At 34.7% G+C, this 13,620-nt stretch overlaps 2 protein-coding genes across 2 annotated transcripts; one reads left to right on the top strand and one right to left on the bottom strand.

The window, feature by feature from the left end:
- Positions 1 to 20: 20 nt before the first annotated feature.
- LOC108199301 (lipoyl synthase, chloroplastic) lies at positions 21 to 4,953 on the bottom strand. The gene is made up of 7 exons (XM_017367069.2): positions 4,277 to 4,953; positions 2,752 to 2,915; positions 1,976 to 2,066; positions 1,704 to 1,861; positions 1,385 to 1,556; positions 709 to 819; positions 21 to 298 (listed from the first exon to the last, which is right to left on the bottom strand). Exons 1-7 carry the CDS (start codon positions 4,814 to 4,816, stop codon positions 218 to 220), a joined length of 1,317 nt encoding a protein of 438 aa, XP_017222558.1. The 5' UTR covers positions 4,817 to 4,953; the 3' UTR covers positions 21 to 217.
- A 611-nt stretch (positions 4,954 to 5,564) lies between these two features.
- On the top strand, positions 5,565 to 13,553 carry LOC108199805 (uncharacterized). The gene is made up of 11 exons (XM_017367782.2): positions 5,565 to 5,930; positions 7,465 to 7,742; positions 7,858 to 8,052; positions 8,720 to 9,066; positions 9,323 to 9,614; positions 10,285 to 10,443; positions 11,061 to 11,426; positions 11,973 to 12,038; positions 12,230 to 12,278; positions 12,710 to 12,833; positions 13,242 to 13,553. The coding sequence occupies exons 1-11, from the start codon at positions 5,597 to 5,599 to the stop codon at positions 13,339 to 13,341; spliced, it is 2,310 nt and encodes a 769-aa protein (XP_017223271.1). The 5' UTR covers positions 5,565 to 5,596; the 3' UTR covers positions 13,342 to 13,553.
- The last annotated feature ends 67 nt before the right edge of the window (positions 13,554 to 13,620 follow it).

Raw genomic sequence — 13,620 nt, 5'->3', positions numbered from 1 at the left:
TAAACAATGGCAGATTTGAAAAAAAAAAGATGAATCATGAATAAACAGCAATCTGCAAACTTTTCATCGAAAATTTTGATTAAAATAGAGAGCACAAGTGCTCAAGTTCACCGATGGCAACGATTGTGCTCCCAAGCTGTAGTAGCATTTCGCGGGCATCGGATTTGGTAATAGTCATTATGTGATATACATTGTAAACCTATATCATTGGTTAAGACTACTGAGTTGAGGTTCTTCTAATACTCTCTTTCACCATCGTTTTAACGAAAAGCTCCCCTGCTCTGTATGAGGATCGGACCTGAAGGATGCATGTGTTAGTAACGCTATACTTGGTCAAGTTAATATAATGTAATTAGCCATAAAAAAACCTTTTACTGCAAAGAAATCAGAAGGTTCTTTTTCATTTGGCCACCGTAACTTTACTTCAGCTGAGCAAATTGATGCAGACTTGTATCTAAAGTCCACTTATCTTTGGAAACATTTTAACATTGAATATAATGTGTTTTACTAAAATTAGGCTCCATGTTAAGTTCACTACATAACGGAATCAATTGAGCAAAGTAAAAATATTTTCAGGAAGTAGGTTTCAGTTTTAAATAAATCTAGGAAAAATTATTTTGCTCAATCATGCATAACTAAGTTAAATATGGATTCCTAGAGAACAGTAACAAGTGGAAAATTATGTAAATAAATAATAAAAGGACATACCAGGGGTCCGCTGGCTACATAACGGAAACCGATGGACTCTCCATATTCTTTCCAGAAGGAAAATTTCTCTGGTGATACATATTCTTTAACAGTGAGATGCAATGGAGTTGGCTGCAACAAGAGGACAGCAATAAGTTAGTATGAAACACTAATAGATCCCATACCGGCAGGGGCTCCTTTTTAGATGACCAAGCACTGCACACACTTATTTTACTGGAATTCATCTAGAACAGTTACTTTAACCCCAAGAGTGTCTCTCTTTTGCCTATATCTACATAGCTCTAGTTCGTAACTAGTTTAACATGAATATGCTAAACTCTAGTTTCTAATAACCCTTGATGTACTAACTCCTGTCCCAAATAAATCATAATTGATATTTACTGTTTCATCGTTTAATTCAGAATATAATATTAACAAAACTTTGAAATATTGTAAGTAGTGTTAAGAGATCAACGTGATGAAATGTTTTTTTTTTTGACATGTAAGATCAACAACAGGCAATAATAACTGCATTTTGTAAGGAAAATAGTGATATTATGGCCATATCACTGCCTACTAGGTGATCGAGTTAGGAGTAAATTTTTTAATGTTATGCCTTAGAGACATACGTGACTAGACGGCTTAGAAACTCTGGCAAGCAAGGGCAAGATGTCAAACAGATTGCAGATTAACTCACTTGTAAATACTGTCCCAGCGTCAATATATCAACGTCAATAGCCCTTAAATCAGCCATAGCTTCCTTCAGCTCGTCATCAGATTCTCCAAGCCCCAACATTAAAGAGGTTTTTGTTATCATACCCTCCTTGTCGGCCTTTGCATGTTTTAGGACTGACAAGCTCTGCTCATACCTAGCATTGAACAGAACAACCAATCAGGAAAAGAAATCTACTTTTCTGTGAAGCAGGACTATAGTGCTGAAATATATTTCTCATAATCTTAAGTTGTCCGTTTCTACAATTACAAACAACACAGAGATAACTTTTTAAGCAACTCACCCTGCCCGAGGATCTCTAACAATTCGCTGGAGCCGTTTAACAGTTTCGACATTATGCGCAAAAACATCTAAACCTGAGTGTACTAAAGTAGATACAGCATTCAAGTCACCTCGGAAATCAGAAGTTAAACATTCAATCATAATATCAGGTTTCAGCGTCTGCCAAAAGATTATAAAAAGGCACATTAGAATTTCTGCTCATAATGTAAATCTTTTCAATATAAATAAACTACACAGGATCCAGTAAAATTACCAGTAGGAGAAAAGATGTACCTTTAGAGCTTTAACAGTTTCTGCAAAATGTCCACTTCCACCATCAGGTATGTCATCTCGATCAACACTTGTAAGAACAATATAATCCACACTGCATAATAGAAAAAGAGGTTATTTACAACAAAGTTAGTCTGAATTTATAAATACTTTAACTGCATAGTCAAAATAGTTCAATTTTTAGCTATCCAAAATTGAATTAGGATTGGTGGGCGCAATATAGTTGCCAAGTCCTCTATTGCTTAATTTTCCCCACCACATGTTCTAGCTTTGTTTAATGTGTGTAACATGCAGTTTCTAAATCTGTTCACGGAGATCCCAAAAGTCTACTTTTTGACTGCAATAGTTTACCACATCTAACTGGAAAAAAATAGGAGATGCCAAAATGCTTCCCACAAAAGTACGCCCCGTAAGGGGCTTGAAAATATACAATTTGACATCTGGAACAAGGTGCAACAATTAATGTTTTCTAATGCAGTTTGCCAAGAACCATTCTTTGTTCTTACTTAGTTACTAACAAAAAAATTTATGCAGTTTCAAGTCTCATATTCTAGATGATAGTGTAGCCTTTTAGTATAATGCGGGCATGCCCCTTTGTTTTATCATGGTGAAGTAGTTGGATGTTGTTCCAATCTTTTGGGTCACACTAGGGTATAGCCTACTATCTTGTATTTTATTTGTTGGCACAACTACTACTTAGCGACAACAAGATAATGAGTTTGAACCTGTTTACATAAATATGAATTAAATAATCAGTTATCAGTCTTATGACTGCATACCCCCAACTAGCAACAGCCTGTGCAGTGTTTTGTGGTTCTGCAGGATCCGGTGGTGCAGGGTTTCTACTAGTTTTCACAGCACAAAATCTGCAGCCACGGGTACAAGTATCCCCGAGAAGCATGATTGTAGCTGTTGAGATACCATCTCCGCCTCCATTCCAGCACTGCTCAAAAATAATTTGTTTACCAACTGAAGTTTCTTATTGTTTATCATTTAAATACCAAAATCAAGATAGCAGCATACTATAATTAATCATGAATAAAATTTTCAACTTATGTCTTTGCTCAAATTTAAACATTTTTGCACTTTCTTGTGCATAAAGTTGATAGCATCAAAGCTATTGCTTTTCGGCCTTTTTTTTTATTATTACTAACTTTTGCTTGAAAGTATTTAATAGAAGTGGAACTTCACCAAGAACCAGGTAAAAGAATGTAGAGATAAGAATATGACTAGTTGATAATTCAGAAAGAAAATTGACCACAAGGAGTTAAAATCCAGAAAGGACATGTGTTTTAGTAAACAATTAACACACTCATACTCCACATACATATACATTATTTCTACAAAGAAATTAAACTCTAATCTTTTGATCGAATGATGCAAATTTATGGATGAGATAGTGTATGAATTCTATATTCATGACACCAATCTTTCTTGGACAAACATGTAGACTATCCTGCTTACTGGCTTTATCTATCTTTCATACTAATGTAGCACAAATAGCTCACTTTCCTTCTATTACCCATATTCATCTTCTTTGTAATAGGCAAACCTATAGGACTATAGGTCATTAGTAGCAATGTAAATAAGTCGAACTATTATTATGCAGGTTCAGCTTGATTTGAAAAATATTTGAATCCGACTTTATAATAATCAAGCCAAACTCAATCTTTTCGAGCACCTTATCGAGATTGCCTTCATTTTAAACTGCTCGGCTCATGACACTCAAAAGCCCAACCGAATCACACTTTTCCAATATTATAGATTGTATCACATATTATATAGAATTAATAGTTGTTTCGCATATCAAATCAAGGCGAACACGAGTAGAACTTATCATATTCGAGTTTTTGTTGATATTAAGTACATTAGATTCGAGCTTTTGAGCTTAACATTTATGGCTTGGTCAAGGACAGACGATTAAAAGACATTGAATCCTGAACATATATCTTTCTATCCTAGCATCATAGCATCATTATAGTATAGGCCAGCTTAACAACACTATTTCACCTGTACAATTCACCACTTAAAGTCGGCAAATAAAAATCACCAACAGTTGATTAGTTAGACAACTCATCGTTGGCAGCTAAACAATTCAACACCACTAACAGTCAGACACTTTGAAAATCACCACCGGCATGTAAACAATTCACCACCACTAAAGTACCACCAAGATTATCTGAACTAATGGGTGACAATTAATGCGCAATGGTAACTAATTTATATTCATAATCAGATGACTTTGCATTCGAAACTAACAATTTTAGCATACATCCCTATGTAGCATAAAAAACACATGTATACCTCTCCAATATTTGGGCATTGAGCTTCCTGGCAAACAGTGTTAAGCTTAAGCCTAGACAAAGTCTCCTTAACCTCCTCATACTTAAAACCTTGTGGCGCCTTTTGTCGAAGCCATTCGGGTTTCTTAACACTCAAATCCCTCCCAGTAAAAGGTCCAATCCCACCCGGATAAGGCGATGAATTCGAAGATGATGACAACAAGGAATCAGCAGCAAAATTATCATTTTCACCAAATGGGGTCTTCAATTCTTCACCATCAATCTCATTCTTCGAACCAGAAGCTGAAAAAGATGAGGAATTACACCTAATTCTTGAATTTCTCAGAAAGGGTATTTGAAAGTTATGATCTTGAGCAAATGGGGTCTTAAATTCTGCACCATTGATCCCATTCTTGGAGCTTGAAGTTGAAAAAGATGAAAACTTGCAGCTGATTCTTGAAATTCTTGAAGATGGGGTGTGATTATGTAACATTGTGTTTAATGATTGAGATAAAGATGGGGGGCTTGTGGGTTTTTGAATGAAATGATGTTGAATCATCATTGTTATTGTTTTGTGATGAGGGGATTGAGTGATGATTTGATAAAATTTGAGATTTTGATGGCGGAGTTTGTAAAGAAGTGAAGTGTTTAGGTTTCTCCGCCTGTGTCAAGTGTGCTTGTTCTTGGTTTGGCAGATGCAACTGTAAAATAACTAACCAGAGGAGTGGGGTCTTGATCAATATTTTATATTTTTATATATTTTATATTTCTTCATTTATAAAAAAAATATTATTTATCTTGTGTAGTGTTTATCAAGAGGTAGATGCCATTATAATTTGGAAGAGTTACATGATTCGTGTTTCTATATGAGTAAAATACATTTAAGTTATAATTAATAAGAATTATGTGATGATTTGTGTTTGTTTTGAACTTGATATCTTACTATAATTAAGAAAATAATAATTATTATTATACTCATTTGTTAAAACATAGTATGGATAGATAAGTATTTCTATTTACATAAATAACACAAATTAAGACATCTCATTTCAATTATCACGCAATATTACACAAAATTTAATATTTAATTTTATGTATGTAATTTTGTAACACCGCTCTCTGAAAAAGTCCAATTTCAATCTTGTTGGAAAAAAATAATAATCTCATTCTCATCCAACTTTGTCAAAGTGAGGATGAATTTCAAAATAAATTATTATAAAATTAAAGCTCGAATATTCTGAAAAAAGAAACAATCCCATTCTCATCGAGTGATGATAAATTCGAAATAAATTATTTTAAAATCCAAGCCCGAATATTCCAAAAAAAGAAAATCGAAAAAGAGATGTATAGATGTATCCGGCAAAGTCGGTACACCACTGCCGTCCTCCTCACTCTCCCCTTAAAACCCAAATTCCCCCTCACACTTCCCCTTACAAAACACTCCTCTTATCTCTCTCCCCGAAAAATCTCGTCTCTCTCGTTTCTCTCTTGTTCGCCTGCTGCAATGTCGACGACGTCGTCTCCTCCGGTAGCGAAGAAAGTGCCGCACCAGATGGAGATGTTCGGCGATGTGCGCGTCGACAATTACTACTGGCTTCGCGACGATTCTCGCTCCGATCCCGATGTTCTCGCGTATCTCGACCAGGAGAATGCGTATACGGAGTCGATTATGTCTGGTATATACTTACGTATCTTGTTTGAAGTTCCGATGAATTGATACTCGATAAAGTTGTGAACTTGATTGATTAATGTGTGTTTTCAGGCTCCGTGAGTTTTTAATCTTGATAAAGTTGTAAACTTATGCGTGATCTCGATAAAAGTTGTAAACTTATGCGTGTTTTTAGGCTCCGTGAGTTTATAATCTCGATGAAGTTGTAAACTTGATGATTAGTAGGCAGTTTTAACTTTTAAGCTTTGTGAGGTTTATGATCTTGATGAGTTTTGTTAATTTGTCGGTCTCGAGCTTACTTAAAGAGGTTTCTGTAATGTGTATTAGTTATCATGATGAGTTAAAGAAGTGTTGGATATGTACTGTTGAGTAGAATTGGGTCAACTTGTAATTAGAGCTGACATAAGTTGGATAGTTTCGTAGTGATTGCATTAGTGAATTGATATCTGTTGCTGCATTTGTAATATGTGATATATTTCGGTTTGAAGTGTTCTTATTGGGTGAAGCACTTTAATACCTTTTTTTATAAATAAGAACCCATATAAATATGAATTTGAAGTGTTCTTATCGGGTGAAGGACTTTAATACCTTTTTTTATAAATAAGAACCCATATAAATATGAACAAGTTGCGCATTTTTAAATGGCGTATTTGAAAGCCCATATCATCAGCCCATTATGGTATATGCATTGCTCACATGCGCGGTCTGAATTTCATTTGCACATTCAGCCAACTACACATTTAATTGGTGATTCTAGTAAAAATTGAATGCTGCCACGGGGTTGAACCCCTGCCATTTCATTGAAAAAACAGAGAAAACTGATACGCAAACATAATATGCGTATTTGGTAGGTAAATATGGTAGCTTGTTTCAGGTTAGGTATTTTGGGGGAAAGTTTTGAAAAATAGCTATTTTGGTTGATTATTTAATATTATTATTTATGGTCACTGGTTCAGCTTTGCTTTAGTTTAGTTTTCAGATCTGATCAAAATCACATATGAAATGTTTGTGTGCAATTCTTTTCTTTTTTTTAGAGTTATCTATGACATTGGAATAGTACACTTTAAACGTTCCCATTTTGCCCAGAAGAAGAGGCTAGAACTTGCTCCAAAGTGGTGCTGTTTATAAAAGCTTTTGGATGACGTTATTTTGTTTTATTGTGTACTCATTGTTTGTTGGGCAGAAGAATGCAGTTACAAAGGCAAGTATCTGGTGACAAGTTACTCAAGCAATTAAATGCAAAGTTTTGTCTCACTAAACTTTCCGTCTTTTTTTCTTTTACTGTTCTACCAAATTCAACAAAAAATCAAGTACAGATCCTTTTTTAATGATAAATATGAAGTATGCAGTACAATGCTGATTATATGTTTCGAAGCTATCTAACATTCATAATGGTGTCATCGATATTCTGTTCTACGAGATATTAAATCTATAAAGGTCAAATGTGTGTTCTTGTAATACAAGGTATTATAGCTCTTGATAAATGTTAGTAAATTTGGTTGATTGTGAAGCTTGGAAAGACTCTCACTTTGATATTATAGGTACCAAACACTTGGAAAAGCAAATTTATGCGGAGATAAGAGGACGAATTAAGGAGGATGACATATCTGCACCAATAAGGAGAGGACCTTATTACTACTATAAAAAGACCATGGAGGGGAAGGAATATGTCCAGCATTGTCGACGTTCTGCACCTAAAGAAAGTGTATCTGTTCATGATGTTATGCCAACTGGACCTGACGCTCCTCCAGAACATATTATCCTGGATGAGAATTTGAAAGCCAAAGAGCATACTTTTTATAAAATTGGGGAATTGAGAGTAAGAACAACTGGTCTTGTATTTTGACCATATTGGTTTTTTTCATGAACTTTTCCCTTTCCCCTGATTACTTTTCAATATTTTTTTTTGTCTCTTCTTTTTTACTCTTCCTCAGGTCAGTCCAAATCATAAGCTAGTTGCATATTCAGAAGACACTAAAGGAGATGAAATATTTACTGTTCATGTCATTGATGCCGAGACTGGTGAACCTGTTGGAAAACCCATAGTAGGAGTGACGTATGGACTGGAATGGGCTGGTGATGAAGCTTTGATGTACATAACAATGGATAGCACACTCCGACCAGACAAAGTACGTTTCGAAGTTCCCAGCGATTCAATGCTTACAAATTATATTAACTAGCATTCCGACCAGTCAAAGTATATTTCCAAGTTCCAAGTGTGTCAATTGCTTTAAAATTATATGAATTACCAGTTTTCACGGTCGTTTAAACTTTAAATATAAATTTGTGTTTACATTTCTCCTCGAACCAAGAGCCTTAAAGTCATATTGTTGATAGAAATCGTTTTATTTTTCTTTTTGTTGGATTGTCAAAGCCTTATGACTTATTTATGCACTTTAGCACATAGGAAAATAATATTATAGTCTTAAGAAGACAGCTCAAGGATGTGTCTATTAACTACACAGGATTACCATTTTGCAGTCTTTTTCTTTGCCTTCTTTCCTTCTGCTTTTCCTTTTACTGTGTCTATTTACTAAGATGGTCCCTCAACTTGCTATATTTCGATAAGTAATTGCGAAGCACAAGGGAAGAAAAAATTCCATATTTGATTATTCTACATCCATACACAACTGTAAATGAGAAATTTTAATAATTTTCCTGGGCTCGATTATCCATAACTAATCTTCTGTTGCTGGAAAAAAAATAATCTACATCTAACATACCCAAGGTGCACACATGGGTCTCATATATTAGAATCTTATTGATTATTTGTAATGTTTATGTTTACTTTGATAGGTATGGTTACATAAATTGCAAACAGAGCAAGATACCGACTCTTGCCTTTATCATGAGAAGGATGATATGTTTAGTTTGGATCTTGGGGCTTCTGAAAGCAAGAAATATATATTTGTTTCATCCAACAGTAAAATTACTGGGTTCGTCTTCTACCTTGATATTGCTAGACCGGAGTTGGGGCTTGTGACTTTGACACCTCGTTTAGATGGTATTGATACATCAGCGAGCCATAGGGGCAACCACTTTATCATTACTCGGAGGAGTGATGAGGTTTTTAATTCTGAAGTGCTAGCCTGTCCTGTGGATGATACATCAGCAACGACGATACTTGTTCCTCATCGAGAAAGGTATTTGCAGATTTACTCTTTATTTTGTACCCGGGGACGGAGGGGGGGGGGGGGGGGGGGGTTTAAGGGTTCAGGGGTTATATAACCCTTAGAAAACATCATCTGTATGGCTCTTTTCAATATTTTATGTATCAGAACAACTACTATGCACAATAGAAGTGCACTGACAGACAAGCTCTCTGACCTGCACTTTGCTTTTTCATTTAAAGTAGAAGCCATGTGTATCTTGAGTATCCTTTTTCTTTTCGTTGTCCAGTGTTAAAATTCAGGATGTACATCTTTTTGCCGATCACCTTGTTTTATATGAGCGTGAAAAAGCTCTTCAAAGAATTATTGTATATCAGCTACCAGCCATAGGCGAACCACTTGAAGGACTTAAAGGTGGCCGTGCTGTTAATTTTGTCGATCCCGTATATTCTGTAGATCCAGCAGAATCACAGTTTTCTTCAAGTGTTTTACGATATGTTTACAGCTCGTTGAGAACACCTCTTTCTGTGTTTGACTATGATATGAACACAGGAACATCTGTCCTGAAGAAAACTGAAACTGTAAGTCACCAAAAATTACCACCTTAAATATAATCTCTTTTGGTTATACGTTTGTGGTGAATTATTGTTGCTTTATTATTTTTTGATTACTCAGTCTGGTTTTTTCCCTTGTTTAAAAAGAAGTAAAATTCTTGTTATTATATTTTATATCTGATAAACTTTTTCTATCGTATAAGAAATGTGATAAAATCTGTTCTCTGGTCTGTTTTGTATCTATGTCAAGTTATTAGACAAATATATGTGTATATATATATATATATATATATGAATAACTTTATTTAATGCAAAATTACTTTGATAAGTGAATAAGATTACAATTTGGAGTTTTTAACATCAGCATTAGTTTTAACTTTTCATTGAGAGGAGAGAAAATGTTGGACATGATGATGGAGAGGGAGGGAGAGTGAGTGAGAGAGAGATGACTTGCATTCAGAGTTGTGAACATGAAGTAATCCAACATGAGAAAGATAGAAGAGAGAGATTCATTATAATCATGACCTGCATGTTTTTCTAGTGTTGATCATAGTAGCTATGCTTTTGAACTTTGTACACAATTTTGCATAATTTTTTAATGCTCATCGTTTACAGAATGTGATTAAATCTGTTGTACTACAAATTTAGATGTGAAGTGTATATTTTCTTCTTACAATTGGTTTGCTCTTGCACCTAGGTACTGGGAGGTTTTGATTCATCAAATTATGTTACTGAGAGGAAATGGGCAACCGCTGAAGATGGCACTCAAATACCTATATCACTCGTGTATTACAAGAATCTTGTGAAGCTTGATGGATCTGAACCACTCTACCTGTATGGTTATGGTTCTTATGAGGTAATACGAGAGTTCTTCAGGTAGTTATTTCTGAAGAGAACATACTTCTTAACAGAACATGGTTATTTGTTATCTGTTAAAGCTTCACCTCTCTCGTAAACGTGAGCCCTTTTTATACCTCAGTTTAGTTTTGCATATTTTGCTACATGTCTCATTTCTCAAAGGGCTACCAGAGAATTGGTAGTTTTATTCTAACATGTTAGGGATCCTGATGCATATAACTTACAATTTTGACCATTAAGACTTTTACGCGGACAAGCTACTTCTGCTATATAGATGCGGGCAATTGTATATATCTATATAATCTTTTTGTAGCTTATTACATTCTACCCTGAATCTAGTTACTTTACTGAGGGAAATGGTTGTGCTCTTGTTTGCTTAACATAGGAATATTACTTAATGAATGTCGAGTCCTTGTCCTTCAGTGATTTAATAGATATATGCTTCCATTACTTTGTTAATGTTGGTTTGTTTTGTTATATTTTATGGGTATTTATGAACATGTAGTTTCCCTTTTGACCATTTTTGGTTTTCTATAAAATGTAAGATGGAATTTAGATGCAATACTTCCTGAAGATTACTCGATGTGCTAGATATAATATTCATGTTTTGTACAGGTTTCAATAGATCCCTCATTTAACGGATCAAGGTTGTCATTATTGGATCGAGGATTTGTTTTTGCCATTGCTCACATACGTGGAGGTGGTGAAATGGGCAGGCAGTGGTATGAAAATGGAAAACTTTTGAAGAAAAAAAATACGTTCACAGATTTCATTTCTTGTGCGGAGTATCTGATCGAGAATAAGTATGGATCAAAGGAAAAACTATGTATTGATGGAAGAAGTGCTGGGGGATTGCTTATTGGTGCTGTCCTTAATATGCGACCTGATCTATTTAAGGCTGCTGTAGCTGGTGTACCTTTTGTAGATGTTCTGACTACAATGCTTGATCCCACTATTCCTCTTACGACTAGTGAATGGGAGGTAATATTTCACTTTAAACTCTTGCATTGAACATTGGCCAGTAATTGGTTTCCCAACAGTCCAATAGTTCCTTAAGTTATTATGTGTATTTATTGAACTGGATTTAATGATGAAACTATTATCTCTAATCTTTAATACAGTAATCTCTTTATACACTGAAGGTGGGGGAAATCACAGCCTTGAGATTATTGGTTCTAATATCTATACTTAAACGGTTAAACCAAAATCCAAACATATGTATGTTATATATACATGATTAGAACAGTACTGAATTCCTTTGCAAGACAAATGAACGGAGTACTTTCTTGTAACTGGACTGGACATAGAACTTCTTATGCGCTTGCAAATTAGAATGTTCCAACCTTAGCAAGTGATTCATACTATTTTACCAAGAACCTTTTCTCAATGCATCTCAACAGCAGTCCTTCACCATAATGCAATCTTCTTGTAAAAGCTGATTAAAGTATTATTTGGTTGAAGTGAAAGATTATTTGGTCATATTATGCAGTTAAAACAAGTCTAACTAACTTAGTTTGGTTGTTACAGGAATGGGGAGATCCTCGGAAAGAAGAATTTTATTACTACATGAAATCTTACTCCCCTGTTGATAATGTGAGTATTAAATGATTCATATCCTTTATTTATGTTTCGTTGTTTTCTTATCTTAAAGTTATCTTCAGTCTAGAAAACCAGTGGTGCCCAGTACATTGCACCATTGGAATTGTAGGAGCTACATGTTCTGTGCCTGAAATGGTCCAAGTTGATTGCTTCAATTATTGATTGTTGGGGTTTTTTTGGTACAGGTCAAGGCGCAAAATTATCCAGAGATTCTTATAACAGCTGGTTTAAACGGTGAGTTGAAGAGCTTAGTTTCATTAGAGTGACTTGCACTTCTGAATCCTACAAACAGACACGAAAATTGTTGGAATTAGATTAGGCAATTACAGCAAAACTGTAACTCCAGCTGCATGTCCAGCATATATCAGAGAATTATCTTTCGCCTGATATCTTATTAGTTATTCCACAATAAACATTAACTTTATTAATGTTTAGCTAGTATCTAGGTCCATTGTATGTACTTCTCCATGGCCTTGCCTTGAGGTTGTGAAGTTCTATGTATGTCACCCTTGAACACGCCAAATTTATAGTCTGACATCCTAGCCTCCTAGGCTCGTAGGAGCTTGGTTAGATTGAATTGATGAATTGCCTTGTACTAGTCAATTTCGTATGTGTGCAACTGTATCATCTTTAAATATAAATTTAATTGTGGTATATTATGTCAGATCCACGTGTTATGTATTCTGAACCTGCAAAATTCGTGGCAAAGTTAAGAGATTTGAAGACCAGTGATAATTTATTGTTGTTCAAATGTGAACTTGGAGCAGGGCACTTCTCAAAATCTGGAAGGTAAATTTCTCATTTCTTATTATAAGTATCTTCTAGCTTTACACGGTTAAAATATAGCTAATATCTATTGGTTTATCCAACGTTATTAGAAACTTGGTCATTATTTTTTTTTGTCAATTATACAAATTCAAGTCTGTTAACTAATACAGTAGCTTTTAAATTAGTCATATATTTGACTATTTTCATAGGGCATCCTAATCAGAATAAAATTGTAAAGAAGGGAGAAGTAATTCAAATTTTATCTCTTTGTGATTTTCATCGACCAAAATGAGGATTAAGCAGAACAAGAACAGCTTTTTACTTGTTTAGATCTTGCATCGAGTGGGTAGTCGTATGAAGCTTATGCTAGCACAGACATATTCTCAATTTTCCTTTCTCGACTAAGCCTGTTCTATTCTATACGTGCAGATTCGAGAGGCTTGAGTTAGACTCCTTCATGTACACTTTCATCTTGAAGACGTTAAACATGGTTCCTGATGTTGGTGCGGAGAAGAACAGCTGTTTATAAGCCTTGTAATGATCAGGAAGAATTGATTGTTTACAAGCCTTGTTGTACTGTTCAATCCTCATCCTGAGCAAAGAAGTCCTCAACTATTAAATTCAGCCACTGTGCTTTTTTTTTTTATTGTTTTTTTTATCATTATATACTTTAAAATACAAAAATGTTCAGCATCTTGACTTTATTTCCAATTATTGTTAGCATAAATTTTTCCTTTTTAATATTCGAACCAAATTTGCCTTTTTTTCAGAAGAATGCTTAGCTGCTTAAAACATTTTTATTCCATTG

Source organism: Daucus carota, chromosome 8, assembly GCF_001625215.2.
Source record: "Daucus carota subsp. sativus chromosome 8, DH1 v3.0, whole genome shotgun sequence".
NCBI lineage: Eukaryota > Viridiplantae > Streptophyta > Magnoliopsida > Apiales > Apiaceae > Daucus > Daucus carota.
Note: the sequence above shows the minus strand (reverse complement) of the source record. Positions and strands in the feature narration are given on the sequence as shown.